Source organism: Polyodon spathula, chromosome 10, assembly GCF_017654505.1.
Source record: "Polyodon spathula isolate WHYD16114869_AA chromosome 10, ASM1765450v1, whole genome shotgun sequence".
In the NCBI taxonomy this organism is placed as follows: domain Eukaryota; kingdom Metazoa; phylum Chordata; class Actinopteri; order Acipenseriformes; family Polyodontidae; genus Polyodon; species Polyodon spathula.
Genome location: NC_054543.1, coordinates 6,497,388 through 6,518,397, shown reverse-complemented (window position 1 = coordinate 6,518,397; position 21,010 = coordinate 6,497,388). Strand labels below are relative to the sequence as shown.

Here is a 21,010-nt window from a genome sequence, read left to right as displayed (position 1 = left end):
TTATACACTATGTAGCCTGTATAACAAGACCTGTCTGGCACCACAACAGTGAGCATTCCTCTGTTCATTAAACATGATGGCTGTTTTACATTAAACATAATGGCTGATAGTCGTTTCCACATTATCCTGGGGACCCCCAGGGAAACCTTTGTGGGTTTTATTTGACTTAGGCAACTCAAACCATTTCTGTTTGGAGATCTTTCTATTATATCTCTATTCAAGTTGAAATCCTTTATGAATGATTTGCTGTCATATTTTTAAAAAGAAAATTTTATTTGTATTTCTCATACTTTGAATAGGTGAAAATATCACAGAACTGTGGGCAGATAATACAAAATAATACAAGAGCCTCATTTCTAAGGTTTGAGCTTTTAAATGGTTAGTGCAGCTGTCAACACAAATCCAAAGGAAAGACTAAACCTGGTAATGCTGAATGTTACCACCAGAGCGCGCTATATCACTGTTTGTTGCAGAAGATTAACTTTTCAGACACAAGCTACAATTATTATTATTATTATTATTATTATTATTATTATTATTATTCTAAAGTGTGACATTTAAAAAAGGTTAGTTGACAGCGGAAATTCATATAAATGTCAAAACTATTCTTAATGCTCTATAGTCAAAAATACCCCCCTTGCAACATATGCGCATAGCCAGTTAAAGTACAATGGTGGCCCTAATGTGTAATGAATACAAACTCCTCTGATGCTTATAATGGTGGTCATGTGGCTAATTTTATGTTCTTCGTTAACCTTTAAGTAGCAGTAGGCTAGCCTAGAATTAATGGCTTGTCTAGACCAGAGCTTAAATATATCCAATACATGCATTATTAAACAGTTTCCTCAATATATATATATATTATATTATATATATATATATATATATATATATATATATATATATATACATATGTTTGTGTGTGTGTGTGTGTGTGTGTGTGTGTGTGTGTGTGTGTGTGTGTGTGTGTATATATAAGGGTTAAATATATATAATAGGTTCCATACAATAAAGACTCCAGAGTGACAATATGTTTATAATAATAAACGTTATATTATAATGACATTGTTATATTTTTTAACTCCCGTCTGAACCAAACAATGTTATTCTACCCCATATAAAGATCCTGTGCATTGCATGACTGAACTGTTTACCTGGCATGTCAAATTCGAGAGTTTGATGACAATATAATATAAAAACCGGTACAAAAATCCTCCACGAATACTACAAGAAGCCCGTCATTATTGAGACCTCGTTTTCTCAGCTTTGAAGAGTTTTGCTTGGAGGTCTATGGCTTACAGTATGCTATGTAGTGTATGTTTTCTGTTGCTCTTCAAATGCAAATATTTTTACTTGACCGGTCTAGTTTGGCCGCTGTGGTGTCTCAGATGTCTTGCTTCTTTAGCATATCGTTTTAATCTGGACTGGGAGTATCATACAGTCGAGGGCATTTTTGCACCCTGAAAACCAGTCTTTCTTTCGCATTCTCTCATTGTGCATAGTGCGAAAAACGTCACACAGCAACTTCAGTCGATTGGTCTAGATAGAAATTTGCCGTCCGCCCGCGTATTATCAAAAAATCGCTCTGGTTTCTATCAGGCGTGGTTTTTAGCCAAGTTGACCTAGAAAGACCACGTACACGGGTATGTTATACCGGTATTCGGTGTTGTTTGTATCAGAATTAAGGTCAGTTTAAATTTACAAGCAAATTACCTTCAAACTAAAAAGAAGAAAATATGTTTATTTTTACAGAACGTTTCCTTAAAAAAAAAAAAAAAAAAAAAAAGATATTTTCTGTTGTTTTAACAACCACATTTCTTTTTTAAAAAACATGGGTAGCGTTGACGATTAAATACCGTAGATATTACATCTAATTACGTTAAAACTGGAATCACAGAATCCACTGCAGGTCTGATTGCAGATAGTAGTGTTTTAACAGTGTTATTTGTGTTATTGTGTGTTAAATGTGATGTGCGGTTGCACAATTAAATGTAAATTTACATGTCCTTTGTGTTCCCTCACCATTTTATGTGTTCTGTTTATATTTTGTGTGGTCACCATCTTGTGGCAGGTCAGATCTTGGAGTGGGCTAGCTTTCTATTCCCTTTATTTGTCTCTCCGTTCTCTGCTGAGTAGTTACCTGTCGCCGCTCTTTGTTAATTGGAAAAACGATCACAAGGTTTCTTTTTTTTTTTTTTTTTTAAACACTTTATATGACGTGTCTGGTTAGAGGTCTAACCTTTCGATTGATAGAAATCGACAGTAAAGCATTCTCTGATATGATTGTTAAATAAGATATTAATGATACTCATTACCTAGCTAGTTATAGGTGTATTTTCTCATTATACACGAGATGGACATTAGCAATTCCATTTTTTTTTCTTTTGTTTGTTTTAATGAGTTTCATGTGTGGTCTATTGTTTTTCTATCGTATCATAGCATATTGCTGCATTTGTGTCACATAATGAAACGATAATTACACATTGATTCAAGTTTCTAACATATTTAGTGGCTTTGATAAGTAAAATAATAATTAGTGGACTGCATTTGGCTGTTTCTAGAGTGACCTTGACTCGGACAATCAGACAAACAAGTCTGTCTGCAGTTTTAATAGTTGGTTTGGAAAGGGGAAAAACACCATAGCATTATTTAAAATAAATAAATAAAAAACATAACAAATTTAAAATGATCAAGTAAAAGAAACGTCAATTCGACTGCTTACTGAAGTGAGATTTGACAGTAAATCCTTCAAGCTTGTTTATATTCAATTCCATTTGAATTAAGACACTCATAAATGCCATCAGTTTTCTTCTGGCTAACTGCTGTTATTTTAAGATTTTGAAAAGTTATTTTGCGTTCGTTTTTGAAATGTTTATAGAAGACATATCTCAAGATTGTGTGTTTTTAAAGTTATGGGGAAATCAAAGGTTGACTCTTGGCTCTTACACTAAACTATATCTCTATAAACAAGACTATTTAAAGGCGTTTTATACACCTTACAATGCATGTATATTTGTGTGTGCGTATACAGTATCTATTATCAAACGATTCAATTATATATAAAATATGTCATGCGTTATCTGTGTAATTGTTCTAAAGTATGCAGTTGGAAAAGTAGAATACACTATAGATCTCCCATAGAGGGCGCTATGTCAGCGTGATTTGAGTGTTTGCTGGTCTTTACCACTCAGCAAAGGCATATTACCACAAATAGGCTACTAAGGAACATAACACACGTAGCAGAACAGGGCGCGAATTTAACTCTGCAAAAACAAATCGTTAGCTAAGAAATATGATATGGACGGGGATATATATATATATATATATTATATATATATATATATATCCGCATATATATCTATATCGAATATATATAGGTGATATATTGCTATGATGACAGAACTCTGTCCCCCCAAAACCATATTTTGTCGGTTTTTACTGTACAGTCTAAACAATGAAGGTAAAATATTAGCTGGGAAAAAAAACCCAAAACTCAATGGCTTGTAACACAACTCCGTTTCCTAAAGCTACTATGAGTACATTTTCATAATAACTCCGGGTTAGCACTGATCAAAGCAATTTCAAACCGAACATTTAAACTATTGATGTGGTGGGGAATAATAATATTTTAAATGCTCTTCAGATATTATTAATAATGCAAGTCACCATAAATACTGGCAAATAACCCGAACGCCAGGGATTGTTGCTCAAAGCTTTATTTTTTATTCAAAGGAACATTGTGTGTTAATGGTATATTGCCAAAGTGTGCTAAAGTTTAGAAAGTGTAAAGGATTTCAAAACGACAATACTTTAAAACAAAACAACATCTCATTAGTGCGACTAATGAAACTAGAGGGGGGGGGGGTATTTATGTATTATGTATTCTGCCTATTTTAGGCCTATACCTAAAACGGAAGATTTTACAAGTCACCTGTCTGCTCTTCTTCATAAACCCCAATCACAACTTAGATTCGCAATAATAACCTAGATTTACAGTAGAAATGTAATTACCGGAATACTTTTTTGTGATGCTCTCCAATTTATTTTAGTTTTTTGTTAATAATTAGGTACATCTCTTAGTCAATCTAATTACATAGAAAAAAAAAAAAAACTCCGACGTCTTTCTCTAACTCACAAAAAAGCCCTAGAAACATCCACAATATTGCTTATAAAGAGAAACAGACCAATTAGCTCCCCACCCAGGGCTCTTATTACAGATGATACAGTAATGACGAGGGCTCATTAACAGGCTACAGGCTGGCACGCCGTTTGTTTAGCTGGATAGTTGAAGTCAAAAAGCAAACCGTGCAAACCTAAGAACAAAGGAGCATTATCTTACACACACAATACAATTTAATTTTGATGCGACAATTACCAGCCATTTTTAAAATTTTCAATAACACAAAACTTAAAGTTAATCAAATTAGTTTTTAAAAAACCAAACAACAACAAAAAAAAAACCCAAACAAACAATTGCTATCATTACCTTTTGACAAACAAAGGGGGTTGCAAGTTGGATATGAGTTGTCTATTATATATTAGCTTACAGTAGCACAGGCTGCTGCAGCACTTAAAAGCATCTGCGACTAACGCGGGTGATTTTGTTTTTCTGTGAAAAATAATTGGCTATAGCCTGCGATTCACCGTTTCAGATATTCAAGACGACATGCTTTGTGAAGACCGCCTGTTTTAGTCAATGTCCACGAGAAATGATGACTGAATGAGTTAAAAGAAATGGTAAGACAAGATTTAGCTGCTTAATTAGCTTTGCATTGTTAGAACCCGTTAAATTATACGGAGGAGACATGAAAGAGATATGATTCTCCTTCCCACCAAAGATATGGGGTGGGGACCACCACCTGGGGCTTGCTGGGGTGGGTTGGTACGTAAGGACTGCCCCGCTGATCATGTGTTTTTTGACAGCCAATAGCTTGCTTTTTCTGTTCAAGTAAATATTGTAGTATTCAAGGAACGCTAAATTGTCTGTATGAACATGACACTGATGTTTGGCTTTACATTACATGGTGAACTAGTAGTCACAGACTAAAAAATGTGAAATATACAGACACTGGTTTGGCATAAACATCATGGTTTCTCTGTCCTGCCAAATTATTTTATTTAGAGTAAAAACTAAAACTAAGCCATCTGTTATATCAGAGTTCTCCTGTTTTCATTATTATTATTATTATTATTATTATTATTATTATATATTATTATTATTATTATTATTATTATTAGTGACAGTAGGCACCCTCTGACTTTGCATTGCTTCCACTCATACAGGGGTTACAGTTTTTGTCAATGAGGGTTACAGTTTTGTTCAATGGCTTTCAGCGCCCCCACTTTAAAAATGGTTCCAGTGCCACTGAGTAGTAGTGGCAGTAGCAGCAGTTCTAGTAGCAGTAGTATTACATGAATAAACTTTATCGTTTCTTTAATTACTTTGGTAATAATTGGAAGTGAAAAGTGGTGTTATTCCCACTGTAGCCTTAGACATGTTACTTACAAATAGAATAGCGTGACATATTCTCTGTTGGCAAATACATGTACTGAGCCATCTCTGCAATGAATTAGACTTTGATCGGTATCATTGTGTCTTGGCATATATTATGAATACAGGCTTTAAGCAGGCTCTCTTTTTTATGGTTGCTTTCTAAGTTATAAAGGCTCTCTTTTATGGTTACTTTCTAAGTTATAAAGAAAATGATATTTCTGTAATTATTATTATTATTATTATATTATTATATATTATTATTATTATTATTATTAGTTTTTAAAATAAGAAAGAAAGAAAGACCCATATATTCGAGGCTTTAACTGTTGTGGTCGTGAGCTGGAAATGAAGCTGCAATTTGCACCAATAGTCAGATTTGAGTCATTTGCCTGCTGTACTAGTGGTGCTTAAACAGAGTCCATATCCATTTGCGCTAATAGCCCCGTCCTCATTTGCTGGCTAATTGGACTATATAAAGCGAATAACATGCGTGCGCCTGAAGCCAGCTCGCAAACATAGGGAGGGTGGATTCAAAACCCTCTCTCGTCTCTCTCTCTCTCTCCCTCTCTCCTATATTCGAGGAGGCGAGAGAGATGTTGTGTTAGGAGAGCGTCTGAGCTGGAAATGAAGCTGCAATTGCACCAATAGTCAGATTTAGGTCGAGGATTTGGCGCTGTACCTAGGGAGCGAGTGCAGTTTGTAAACAGAGGTACATATCCATTTGCGCTAAATAGCCCCGTCCTTAGTGGATTTGCTGGGGGCATGCCGGAGTAGTATCTAAAGCAGAATAAAAGGGAGGGGTATGGAGTGCGCTGGAGAGCCAGATCGCAAACATAGGGAGGTCTGGGGTTATTTTGGAGGATGAACGTTTGGTGAGCGGAGAAGGTCACGCCTGAACCCATTATCATCTCTCTCACTCTCTCTCTCTCTCCTCTCTCTCTCTCTCTCTCTCTCTCTCTCTCTCTCTCTCCTCTCTCTCTCTCTCTCTCTCCCTCTCCGCGCTGTTCCTTAATCCCATTTGCCATTGTACGTGCCCAAGCGCCATATACTCTCTGCATTTAACTTGGATGACATTTTTATTTCATCATTAGCATCTGGCGCCAGACTGACGCAGTGAACATTGTCCCATTTTGCAGAGGATCTCAGGCGGACTTGGATGCGAGATTATATTTGTTATATTTATATAAATTTATATTTATTATATATATAAAAATAGCGGATTGCGCGCTGAAGTTTTTTTTAACCACACTGAAGAACTACAACAGCATACGAAGAAGATTAGCGGAAACTTCGTTATATATTTCTATGGTCTAAGACATCGGCCACCAACAACACACAGCCATGCCTGAGACAGCGCAAGAAAACTCAAGTCAACCCAAGGAGTCTCCTTTTTCCATAAAGAACCTACTGAACTGTGATAGCAAACCATCCAAGCCAAAGACTCTGTTTGCCCCGATGAAAGGGGCACTGGAAGGAGCTGGTATTGCTCTCTCTCAAATTGGGGACATCGGATTTCCCAGGTTTGACGTACCTGCTCAGAGGTTTGCACTGCCAGCGCACTACTTAGAAAGAGCACCGGCTTGGTGGTATCCCTACACCCTCGCATCTGCAGGCCACTTACACAGAACAGAAGGTATGTGCGTAAAAGCGAGTCTTTCCGACGGGAGTGACTGATATAGGTTTGTGGCTTTAACACCCTTACCAAAACACATTAAAAATCACGGATTATGTTGCAGGGGTTCTTTGTAAAAAGTGTAACGCCAATAGAAAAAGTACTGTACAAGAAAACTTAAGTACAAAAATGTACCCACAGTAACCTACATGTCAACAAGAAAAAGAAAACAGGATAGCAATACATTTTAAAAGATCTCCCTTAAACTAGGAGATGTACTTTAAAATACACAGGAAGTAAGCTTATCTGAATATGTGTTGTTAGTTTGATATGTGGAATGGTCAGGACTGATTGTCAAATGTCTAATTTTCCTGCTGTTGTAAAACGACATATATTCTGTCATCTCTACTTGCGTTTGTTTCTGATCCAAATTAGGTACAGACAAAATACGATAGACACTGGTTCAATTAAAACCTTGCTAATGATACATTCTTTTTTTGTTTTCTCTCCTCTCAGTTATCGAAAAGGCCAGTATCAGAGACTCGTCTCCGGCGTCTGTCACCGATCGAGACTCTCCCGACCCGGTTCTTAAATCCGACCTTGACACAAAAGAGAACGACTCCAACAAAAGCACAGAAGAAATCGTTCTGGAAGAGAGCGATTCGGAAGAACCAAAGAAAGAAGAAGACAATCTGGAGGACTGGAAAAAAAGGGAGGACAGCTCGGACAAGAAGCAGTGCAGGAAAAAGAAAACGCGCACTGTCTTTTCCCGCAGTCAGGTGTTTCAACTGGAGTCCACGTTTGACATGAAAAGGTACTTGAGCAGCTCTGAAAGGGCCGGACTGGCGGCTTCCCTGCACCTAACAGAGACCCAGGTCAAAATCTGGTTCCAGAACAGAAGAAATAAGTGGAAACGACAATTAGCGGCAGAGTTGGAAGCTGCTAACCTGAGCCACGCCGCTGCGCAGCGGATAGTAAGGGTGCCCATTCTGTACCACGAGAACTCTGCTTCAGAAACTGGAAACTCAACGGGTAACGTGCCAGTCAGCCAACCACTCCTCACCTTTCCACATCCAGTATACTACTCACACCCCCTTGTCACATCGGTACCGCTGCTACGACCTGTGTGAGAACTGTGTTTTTATTTTATCATTATTATTGTTGTTATTATTGTTATAACTATTACCACTATTATTATTTTTGTAAAAAAAAAACAAAAAAAGAAATAAAAAAAAGACACTGATTTTTTTCAAAGCCAAGAGGAGCAGCTATACATTTTCAATAATTGTTTGTAAGTATGAAATGATTTGTGTAATTTATAAATAGACGCCAATTCTTGTTCTGGGTTTCTGTATTTCTTCTTCTTCTTCTTGTTCTTCTTCTTCTTCTTCTTGTTATTATTATTATTATTTGGGTATTTCACATTGTTGAATGTACATATATACTTTTTTTGTATAACTGAAGCTGAGCTCGCTTGCAATGCTATACACTGAGTTTCATGTAAGCTTTTTAAAATGTGATGTATAAGGAATTACAATTTGCCAAATAATAATTTTACATGAAGAAATGCCTTTATTTCATCACGTTTTTCTTTTTCTTTTTCTTTTTTGCATTTTGCATTTGATTTCCCGGTTTATAAATATTTCGCTTACAACAAGCGACTTCATTATTTAAATTATTTTAATATTGAATGCAAATTAATTAGCCTATTAGTGCAAAGAAGGATTTCAAATCCGCATGACTTTCATTGACCTTTTTGTATTTTTGTAAGCAGGTGTCCATTGAACTAAATAATACATTTTTAAGATGACAAATTGTTGAACTTTGCAAAACAGCTGTACTTTTAGCTTAATTTTTTTCCATTTTTAATTTAATAATAATAATAAATAATAATAATAATAATAATAATAATAATTATTATTATTATTATTATTATTATTAGTATTAGGAGTTTTTAGTGTGATCCAGGAAGAAATGAGTTGTATGTTTTCCTTGTTTTTTGGGTTAAATGGAATTATTGTATTATTGTATTTGTCTTGTGTTAATTTGTTTTATATTTGTGCAATATTGTACTCAATCTGTTAAAGCAGTCTTCAATAGCCTAGTGGAACGTTTCACTGTATACAAATGTGTTCGTGTTTAAACTGGAATAGAGCAAGCCTATAGGAAGACATACATAGCACTGATAGCACATACGTTCAAGCGCTTTAACTGAAGGACAATCAGAAATATTTTATTTTTTAATTAATTTAATAAATGTACCGTTTTAATTGTAAAAACAAAAACAAAACAAAACAAACAAACAAACAAAAAAACTATCCCCTTTGTTCCAAAAGTGGGAATTTACTTGAACACAATCATGAACTGAAATTTCTCAGTGTGCTTGTGCTTCTTTTTCTGAATAGTTGTTGTATAGAAATGCCCTAGACAAAGACAATATTCTGTGTAAACGTCCCTTTGCATAGGACAACTGACTTTTTTTTTTTTTTTATTATTGTATTTGATATTGTATTGCTGAATTATGTCGTGAAATAAACTGAGCATTCCTTACATATGCGGTGTTTTTTACCCTGTTGCTCATTTCACTGAAGATAATTCAGCACCATGAACTGCAAGAGCATCGAAATACACATTCCAATATTCTGGCCAGACAAATACAAAACCAACCAACCAAAAAACAGTATTGAGACAAATACAAAACCAACCAACCAAGAAACAGTATTGAGACAAATACAAAACCAACCAACCAACAAACAGTATTGTGTAGCATGCTTCCAAACTAAACTTGTTTTTCAGTTAACATTTACGCAAATATAGGTCAACATTTTTTTATTTTTTTTTATCATGCATAGATTATTGATAGATGAATACATTGATGAATGGATTGTCGAAGTGATCACAGTTAAACAAGCAATAAATACATTCTGTGACAGTACTCCAATACTGAGCACAAGCACAGCAGATAAGAACTTATTATTATTTTTTTTTTAAATGAAATCTATAAAATCGCCGTAGGATTTTTTTTGTTGTTTTGTTTTTTTTGTTGTTTTTTGTTTTGTTTTGTTTTTTAAATTTTATTTTTATTTTATTTTTTTGTTTTAGTTTTGATAGGTTACACTTGAAGGTCGCATTTTTCTTGTATGATTAAAAAAAAACAAAAAAAAAACGCTGTATTTACTTTGGTTTTCAGATTGGGATTCAGCAGCATCGTGCCTGCGTACCAAGCAGAGTTGCCAGATTCACAGTGAGGCACAACACCCAAAAAGGCACTTGTTGCCAAACTGTGACACGTTTCATAATGTGAGCAGCAAATGTTTAAGAATGAAACACAAATCTCATGGTTTTAAACAAGTATTCGTTGTCGTACACTATACACTGTATTTATTTATTTATAGTATATACTGTATTTTGGTGGATTTTGTTTGTGTTTGAAATCACACATGTAATTGAATGCTCGACCCACTTAAAACGTGTGGTTTTGCGGTGTATATAATCTTTGCAATGGTTTAGAACAGCAATCATTGCATTTAACTTAGTCTGTGACAATACATTTTCATATATATATATATATATATATATATATATATATATATATATATATATATATATATAACATTTTTAAACACAAAAGTTAGGCAAGGGCTTTCATACAAAATAAAGTTTTTTTTTTTTTTTTTTCCTTAAGTTGTAGCGGTACACCTTTGAGCCACTGATATTTTCTCGATCTTAAAGATAGCATTGTGTTTTTATTTTTAGTGTATATAGCACTCGGAGCACATAGATTCGTATCCAAAATTAGATGTTGATAAAAAGATAAATAATAACAATACAAAAAAAAAAAAGCTTACCAGAAATTTGGAGTCACAATATGTGGTCCCCTGTGTAAAATACCAACAAAGTCGTGCTTGTTTTCGGTACAAGTAATTCAATGGTTCATAATTAAGATGTTGCAATAATAAACAAACAAAACAAAACAAAAAACCCCAAAACAAGATAAATGGAAAACACAAGCTGTTACAAATGTCTACATAATCTGAATGCTTTGTGTTTAGTACAAAGAAGCGTTCGCGCGCGAACTCCTCGCCCTGTAGAGCAACGAGCAGTGCGATATAGTACAGAGCATTTGCACTTGGGTTGAATTGACCTGCTTGACACTCCTTCAAGGGCAGTGGCTGCAGCCTTCTCTTGATGTTCAGGATAGTAAAGCGGCAACATTTACTCACATGTCTGGATAAATTGATATTTAGCAATATCAGAACCAGATGATTTCCTTGAATCTACTACTGGACATATACATAGATAGTCAGACAGAGAGACGGCTAGACAGATAGATATAGATGTTGTGCCAGGCCTCATTTTAACAGTTTGTATTGAACAGAAGCCAATTTTAACTGGTAGTAGAGTTGTCCAGAGACAAGACTTGGTTGAGTTCTTGTAAGTAAAATCGTTGTTTTTGAAGCACAATTAAAAGGCTTTTTTTTTTTTTTTTTACATTTCCGTAGATAAATGCCAGGTTGTTATGGTGTTAATCTGTAAATAGGGCGTGGGACTTACATTTCCATAAAATGTTTTATCGGCCTTTCAATGTAAAGTTTAAGGCCCTATCCTTGCAAAAGACTATCTAAATTAACCCTATAGGTTTAGTAAAAACGCATGCCTCTGATTAGGTCGGTATAATGGTTATTTGTTTATTTATTTTCTCTTTCTGAAAACTCAAGCCGTTTCTTTTCAGTATAATATTTACGCACACGACGCCACTGTTATGGGAAACATTACCAGTTTTTGTTCGAAGTGGTGAGATTAATGTTAGCTGTGTTTCAAACGCATATCTTTTTCTAAAGGTAATATTGTATTGGAAAACAAATTCTGGTTGGTTCAATGTCAGTCCAGTTATACAGCCTAACTTTTTTTTTTCTTTTAAGAAAACCAAGATAGAAGCAGTTTAAAATTGAATAAACCCGTTTTGTTTTGTTGTTGTTTCCAAACCACTGCGTTTGTTTGCAATTAAAGAGTTACATTGGCTTATCCCTCTCGTGAATTGTTTTGAGCCAGGCTGCACATATCTAACTGTGCTGTTTGTATTTAAAACACGCATGTATTTTTTTTTTTATTTGGTGCTAAAATAGATGGTCCCTTGTATAGCAAACAGTCCCTAAACATGGGTAAAGATATATAAGTTCACAGTGGCAGAAATAAACTCAGTCTGAAGCTGTTGCAGTCACCTGTGCTGAAATCCCACAGAACCATTCTTAGACGCACATTTAAAAAAAAAAAAAAAGTTTATCTGTGCAAGACTACTTGTGCGCACCTATCGATTAAACCTCTGAGGGGCTTTTGAAGCATAAAGGTCAGTATCATTAATATCATTAATATCGTTTATATATATAATAAGCTGTCCTGAAAATAGAAGTAATGACAGTAATATAATTTTTGGAGAACTTTGTGGAAAACTTCCAGAGACGACTCTGTTTCTGAGAGAATCCTATATGAGGCAGTGATTTGCACAATTTGAAAACGGGGGAACTGCTGCATATCGTCACGGGGGGCTTCCAACCAAGTGTCTCTTTGATGATCACTTTGCTGTATCGACTCGTTATGCCATGCACCCTCAGCGAGGAGCCATTAAAAAGCATTAATAGATTGGCATAACATTATGCTTCAGTTCGTATTGATCGCAAAACGTCTGTAAAATATTATTTCAAATAAAGGCCATTGTTCGTGTGCACATTTAGCAGTGTTGATGACCTTGATGTGTTCGCATTAAAATAGAATATATTATATCACTAGATTATATATATATATATATATATATATATATATATATATATATATATATATATATATATATATAAATTCGCTATAACTGATTAAATTGTCCCAATACGTTTAAGGTTTATGCAAAATTTATAAATAAAGTACAATATTTTTTTTGTATTTGTATATAATATATATTATAGCGACAAACGCTTGTATATGCTATAATGTTTCCTAGCTGTCTGTGGAACATATTTACAACCCCTTTTTTTTTTTTTTTTTTTTTCACGTGATTTCATTTTTGTATCCATTGAGGATGAGTATTTGAGAACAATTAATCTAACGGTGTAGTGTCTATAGATTTAGATCCAGTCATTGTTACTTAAAGAAATATGCTCCAAATAAGTGGACATTCCCTCAGAAAAGGAAAATATATACCTGATCAAAGTCACTGGTCTCCGTATTTGTTCAGTATTGTGTTAATGGAAACTTAACAAAAGTGTGAGTTTGGAATTGTATGTTTCATTTATTAAATAATTGCTATTTCTGCTAAAAGCGATTTTCTGCTTTCAGCGATAAAAAGTCAAACGCAAATCAATAAAAGAAACAACACGTTTCAACATGCACTCATTTAATCAACTAGCAGGTATCATTACTCCGTTCTTTACTCTGAATAAGTATTATTTTTAAAAAATAAAATGGATCTCTCGGTTTTTTTTTTGTTTTGTTTTGTTTACTCTTTTAAACCCCCATTCGCTTTCATGATGAAGTGCAACCGTCAGATTTTCATCAAAGTTCTATTAAGTGAAACATAGGTTGCAAGGAACCGTCTGATTGAAACAGTTTAAATTCTAATTGTGTTTTTAATTTGACATATAGTTGCAGAGAAGAATGACACTGCAACGCCAAGGGGCGGTCGATTTTCTTAATTTCTCCCAGAGGAATTGATGAGTCTATCAGGCCAGTAGATTGGAAACCCATTAAAGCTCAATGGTTAGGTTGTTAATTGGAACTTGATGGATTGGGGGCCCGTCGATAGGCTATGCTGATCCAATCTTCATGACTTTCTGTTTTCCAATAAATTACTCAATTCATTTTCAGCCACAGATTACATAAACTGTACACCTCCAGGGCTGACTTTTTAAATAGGGAGCTCCTTTGCGCTCTCTCTCTCTCTCTCTCTCTCTCTCTCTCTCTCTCTCTCTTTTATAATCTTACCAGTCTCTGTAAATGGTTCCATTAAAGGAAGGGAATTTAATCCGAAACCAATTGCGGTTTTAGGGCTCTCTCTCTCTCTCTCTCTCTCTCTCTCTCTCTCTCTCTCTCTCTCTCTCTCTCTCTCTCTCTGCAAGATGTCATCTGAACCAAGGAAAAGAGCCGGCTGGGGCTTTGAATGAAAATCGAAACATAATCAACGTTTATACTTAGAAAATTTATTGAGATCATTTTCTCTGGTAATTTCCTTATTTTAAACTTTGGACGCGCCATATATCATAATCCACACGTGTAAAAGGTTTGTGTTTAATATTTATCGAAGCTCGAATCCCAGATCAAACCTGTTTATTATGACTTCATCTGTCTTTTCAGGAGGAACAGTTTTTCCCTAATATTACAGTTGAGCTCAACAGACCTAATATATATATATATATATATATATATATATTATATATATATATATAATATATATATATAATATATATTATATTATATAAACGAATACCTAGGATACAATTTTAAAATGATTCCAATGAGCGCAAAAGTGTGCACAGAAAGTTAACAAACGTAACGCAAGTTTAATGTTTAAGGCTGGGCTTGTGGATCACATTACCATCCATCATCTATACGGCTATCGTTGGTTATACAGCCTATTTTAAAATGATTTAAAAACACAATTACCTATACACGACTAGGTTCATTTTGCATTTTAAAAATTCTTTCAATGCGTTGTTCCACGTTTTCTGTTTTATTTTTCCAGAAGAGCTCGGATCCTGCAAACAGATGCCCTGATTTAAACACGCCTTAGATAGATAATACGTATAAAATCTACCCATTTAACTATGTCATTGGAGATTTCACGCCTTATCTGAACCCCCTATAAATTCTATTCAACCCATCAGCTGCAGGCAGCAGTACTCATATATCACGCTTAGTAAAACGTTCGCTTGTGTGAACATATGCCCAATTTAGTGTCCATCCTGAGCCTAACTCTAACATAAACACACAATCTGCCATATAAAAGGAGATTTGTATAAAATGTACATTTTAAAATATAATAACAAAAAAAAAATATTTAAACATCATCAAAACACGATACTTGCCTATTGGCTCTTAGTGCTTGCAAACATCGGAGGAAACAATCACTTCGGTGCTGTATTTATTTATTTTCCAGGGAATACAGCCAAGTACACTTTAAACAGTTTTGCTTTTAACTGTCCATCTTATCTCCATCTATGAATTATATAATTTACTAAAACTAGGCTAACGATTTTGGAATGCTGCTGCCACTATCAGTCACAATGTCAGCATGATGTTGACAAACAGATAGATGAATTGTACACCCTTTTGTTTAGTATCCACAACGAGGTGTGGACGGCACGCGTTTTGTAACTTTTTGAAGCTACGGTTTCTATTTGGGGTTGACACAGGACCGGTGCTAGCAGCAGCAGCTACAAAAAGAGGATAGAGAGGGGAGGGTGATGATGACCGTGTCTGGTGTAGCAGGGGCATTGGGGTTAAAGAGCTGACACCATGATTAAAGATGACCATTTGTAAAATGCCTCGATCCCGTGAAAAGCATCGAAAAGGCTAAGGAGAACTGCACATCTTGTCCATGCACTTGCCGTTCAACGGCAAGGAGGGGCGGGACTAAGATCCTCCCACTAATTAACCACTAAATAAGTCAACCAATTAACTGGGGCTCCTCAGGGCGCGGGAGATTATTCAGATAAAAGTATTACCGAATTGGAGGCAGGTATCACTAGCATTGTAGCTTCAAGCAAGCGGATTATTTCCAAATTGAAAAAAAAAAAGTTATATCTATATCTATCTATCTATCTATCTATCTATCTATCTATCTATCTATCTATCTATCTATCTATCTATATATATATATATATATATATATATATATATATTATATATATATATATATATTAATTCATAGAAATTGTAGCTTATGCAGGCAGTAGTAATTTTACTTGTTTCATCGTAATAAGTATAATTATTCATATTATACAAAATATACATCACTATCTCGTTTGTGTAAATTCTTTCAGTTGTAGTTTACACATATTGCATACTGTGAACATTATAAGGTTTTAAAGGGGATTATGAATATAATTGCGAGGCGAGATTAAGTACACCCCAATCGTACCGCCAATGGAGCTAAAGGATACGTTTGTTTGCTGGTAGACTACACATATTTTAATTCTAATGTTACTTGTTTTGTGGTTGAGAGGATGACATGTCCTTCCCTTTAACGACTCTGGTATTGCAAGTCTACTCTAGAGGTCAGTTTGCTGAATACTTGAATACTTCGGGAGAATCACTTTGCCTCTGAACCTGATCTCTTGAATATGGGATGAAAAAGGCAGCATTAATGTAACTTCAAAAAGGGAAATCGGAGATAGATCAATTCAAGAGGTTTCTATTTAATGTAAAATTATTAAACGAGTTTTATGAATTCCAATAGAAATGTCAAGTAACTGCGTAATTTAAAAATGATCACGTGCTGTAAAGGGTTGTAGAATTACTCGAGGGAGGGAGGGAGTGGAGTGGGGTGGGGTGAGGACGAGGACAACATCATAATATATGTTTGGTCATAAATTACTGAGCTTGAATTGCACCCTATGAGCGATACAACCACCAAATGGGAATAGAATTCTTGGCGCCCGAGAACTTGCTTACATACACATCCAATGATTTTCCATTCACTTCTATTACCCGATATTAGATTCATGCAGTGCCCAAATCTATAATTGTGCATTCAATCTGTTCAATATATTTTTTTTCTCCATAGTCATCTGAATTTACCCTTTGCGCTACAGCGTCGTTGAGGATTTAGGTTTTCGAAACCTCATATAGTATGTTGATGCTATCGCCCGTTTACTTTGAACTCATCTGTAATTCTCTGCATCAATTACTGTCACTTTGCAGCAAATCACCTGCAGTTACAGAGCTCAGATTACTTCAGCATTCAATGCAGTGTGAACATTAAATCACATTCTGTGTATATAGTTCGAGCTGTATTGAAAATAAAAATAAGTCTTTGACAAGCGGGAAATAATAATGTCTCATTTAACAATGTATGTATTTAGCGTGATCATTTAAACGAGCTTAGCAATTACTTTTTAAAATGTAATATATGTAGCCATGCCAGAGTCGTGATACTACAGTTTAGAAGGAAACAGTTATTATGAGATTTTAGTTTTGTTGCATTTTATTTTATTTTTGATGGGAGAAATAACAACATTCAGTCATTCAATTAATAACGACTGTTTATAAAATTGGTGATATCCAAACGATATTTATAATATATATATATCTATATATATATATATATATCTTATATATATGTATATATATATATATATTATATATATATATATATATACGTACATAAGTATTCATCATATGTAATGCCTTTTGTGATAACATTTAAAGCACTTCCACTTTTTTTCACCCCGATTCACCGGCCATAGGACGTCGATTGACTGAACTTCATTACTGCCTTCAAGTCAAATAACTTGTCGACGGCCCCCCTTTGATTAATAATTCCCGACAACTAACCGGTTACAAATACATGTAAATACCGTCTATGTATTGTTGTTTTGTAAAGTCAATCAAGTGGAACAAGCGTGGGATTGTTTTTTTTTTTTTTTTTTTTTTTTTTTTTTGCTTCAGAAGAGAAGTAGTTTAAAATTTCCGGGGCTAACTTTCAGGCTGTGATTGGCCCGTGTAAAGCTAACCTACATGCAAATGAAGCAACGCCACAAAGCTGCCTTGAGATCAATATCCTTCTGGAGGAAGAAGGCAGGGAATACATTCAGGCTGTGCAAGCTCATGGAAAAACAACAAAACCCTTTAACGCCTGTACTTAACTCAACACTTCTCTAAATCGAGACGTGTTGTTGTTTTTCTCTCTCTCTCTTTCTCTCTCTCTCTCCCTCTCTTCGTCTCTCTTCCACAATACTAGGGGTGAGTACTCATTAAGGGTCTTACCTTATTTCTTGCTGGCGCCATCATTCACAAAGGGGACGCCGGCTAGAGGTCGGAAAATTTGATAGGCCAGCTAAGACCATGGTGTAGCCTAAATCCATTAGTTTCTGGGGGGAAGGTATCCTCGAAACACGTTTATTTCGGCTTGGGACGATTGGGACAGACACAGTAGGCAGGTATATGACAATCATTCGCGGGCCACTTTCTTAGCACGATAATTTGTCTGGCCAGTCTACAACACGAGAAAATCGTGCTATAAAGAACCGGGCTGTTTGTGCTCGGAACCCGGCCACAACGAGCCATGCAATCACCAGCACCAACCTATCAACTTCTCTCGCATCGGTAAGTGTAATTTAGAAGCTTGATGAGTCTATTGCCACTTGATCAATCTTTCATTCATGTTTCAATGTGCAAACATTTGCAATTCGCTGTATTTGTCTCAACTTCTGTATTTAATTCCTGAATCCCTTACAATATAGCCATCATTTATACAAGTTCTGCACAAATTATTATTTTTTTTTTATCAAGAACTTTTACAACGATATGTTCCAGGTTACTAAAATGCAGCTTTAGTATGGTCTGTAAGTGCAGTAGTAACGTATTATGTTTTCGAGCGTTTGAAATGTATTGAGCATAGTTTACGGTCTTACAGTTACAAGTAGCAAATTATATAACATATTTTAAAATAATCAGGGTCCCCATTCCAGACATTAATTAAAATATTAAAATGTTAAAAAAATGAAAAATATGCATGTCAGCGTTTTCAGATATAGATATATATATATATATATATATATATATATATATATATATATATATATATATATATATATAATCTATATATATTATTATATATATGATATATGAACGATATATGACATATTCTGATATTCACAAAATAATTAATTTATAAGGGGATTGGATGTTAATAATAAAGCTTTTTCTAAAATAAAATATAGTATTTTATTAACATAACACTGATGGATAAGACAATTTGCACTGTATATAAACTTGAGAAATCGCATCAAAACACCTATTTCTTCAAAAATGTAACAAAGATTCATTTTTTTTTTTAAATCTGATTCACAATTAAAATAATACGAATAGCCTACATATCATAATAACAATATAAATAAAACAAATATTCTACGGTACTATTATATTAATATGCCCATTGTTCAGTTTGCTTAAAGTTACGATTCTAAAAAGTTAATTGAAACTAAATTATCATTCTGGAAAAGCAAACGAAAAAAAAAGCTGAATGAGCAAATCAATAAAACTATTTCGTTTTCAACTGCTTTGTTTTTCTATAGGTAAGGGGATTGCAGCGGCTCCGGACGGCTCAGAAAGACGGCAGCACTTACCACCACCGCCTCTACTACAGGATTACAAAGAAGAAAAGGACAGACCTTGTGGCCAAAACTCGCCGGCTTCAGAGGACAACAAACACAGCAATTCATCCAAGAAGAAGACCCGAACCGTTTTCTCCCGGAGCCAGGTGTACCAACTCGAGTCCACCTTCGACATGAAGCGCTACTTGAGCAGTTCTGAGCGGGCCTGCCTAGCCTCGAGCCTGCAGCTAACAGAGACACAGGTGAAGACTTGGTTCCAAAACCGCAGAAACAAGTGGAAGAGACAGCTTTCCGCGGAACTGGAAGCGGCCAACATGGCACATGCTTCCGCACAGACTCTAGTAGGGATGCCGCTGGTATTCAGAGACAATTCTCTTCTGAGAGTCCCAGTTCCAAGGTCCATTGCTTTCCCAACACCTTTCTATTACCCCGGGAGCAACCTACCAGCCCTACCTTTATACAATCTGTATAACAAGATTGAATACTGACTTTACTCTCACCGCTCTTCAAAACAATAAGTAAAAAATAAAACTGTTGACACATAAATGTATATTTATATGATAACCTTACCTGTTGGAAATGTATCTTTCTTATGCAACAACCGAATGTGTAAATATGATAGCAGTGTGCTTCTCTAAACGGTAAATACACCATGTGTATATTCATTATTTTGTAGATTGTTTCCCCATTAAACAACTGCCCCTTCCTCGTTTAACCGATACAGCTGTTATGTGAAGAAAAAAAGAAACTTCTGGTGTTTTAATACCAGGATATTTAACAGACCACACTGAAATAAATTTATTTGCACAAAAGTCTGTCTTATTTTTTTCATACTCCCCCCCCACACACACGTTTGTATTCCTATACTCGTGGGCACTTCCCATTGACGACTCTCTATATTTATTTATTTCTAACTCCAGTCAGACAAAACTCCACAGGGCGAAAGCCGACAACAAACTAAATATTTTGGCACTTACAGTTTTTTTTTTTTTTTTTAAAGGCATATTTAATTCTTTTAAAACGTGTTTTACAAAGTGGGGGTGTCCCCTCAACATCGTTTTTTCAGGAGTTACTATTTTCTCAAATATAATCTCAGATAGTAATACCTGCCCCCCCAATACACAATATAAACATTGCTACATTGAAAATAAAGGAATAGAGAAAGGTGGGTTTCGTCTTATTGATTTTATATTACCAGAAATACCTGAATGCATAAACACCAGTTGTAAATTTAGTCACATGGTTTTGGGAGATTATATGTCCAAAAAGGAATTTAAATGTTCTCAGATTGATGAAATGGAATTTCTTAACTACACTCTATGGACAACACAATGCATGTAATAATAATAATAATAATAATAATAATAATAATAAATATAATAATAATTTTTCAACAGAAAAATAGCTGGGCAATACTTCAATTCACTGAACTAAAATGAGGTCCCTTAATTAGATCATTAGAGTTAAGCACTTTTTGGATATAAAAACTTACAGCTGGATTTACCATTGTACAAAACAATTACTTTCCCCTTTTCAGAATATCCCCTTTTGCAAAACACAATATAGTCATCTTTTGAAGAA

At 34.9% G+C, this 21,010-nt stretch overlaps 2 protein-coding genes across 2 annotated transcripts; both read left to right on the top strand.

Annotated features, from left to right (window-relative positions):
• The first annotated feature begins 6,530 nt into the window (after positions 1–6,530).
• Positions 6,531–8,933, top strand: LOC121322082 (homeobox protein HMX3-A-like). Its single transcript, XM_041261586.1, has 2 exons — positions 6,531–7,127; positions 7,623–8,933. Exons 1-2 carry the CDS (start codon positions 6,836–6,838, stop codon positions 8,234–8,236), a joined length of 906 nt encoding a protein of 301 aa, XP_041117520.1. The 5' UTR covers positions 6,531–6,835; the 3' UTR covers positions 8,237–8,933.
• Positions 8,934–12,264: 3,331 nt separating this feature from the next.
• On the top strand, positions 12,265–20,235 carry LOC121321640 (homeobox protein HMX2-like). The gene is made up of 3 exons (XM_041260640.1): positions 12,265–12,268; positions 18,309–18,419; positions 19,391–20,235. The coding sequence occupies exons 1-3, from the start codon at positions 12,265–12,267 to the stop codon at positions 19,915–19,917; spliced, it is 642 nt and encodes a 213-aa protein (XP_041116574.1). The 3' UTR covers positions 19,918–20,235.
• Positions 20,236–21,010: the final 775 nt, after the last annotated feature.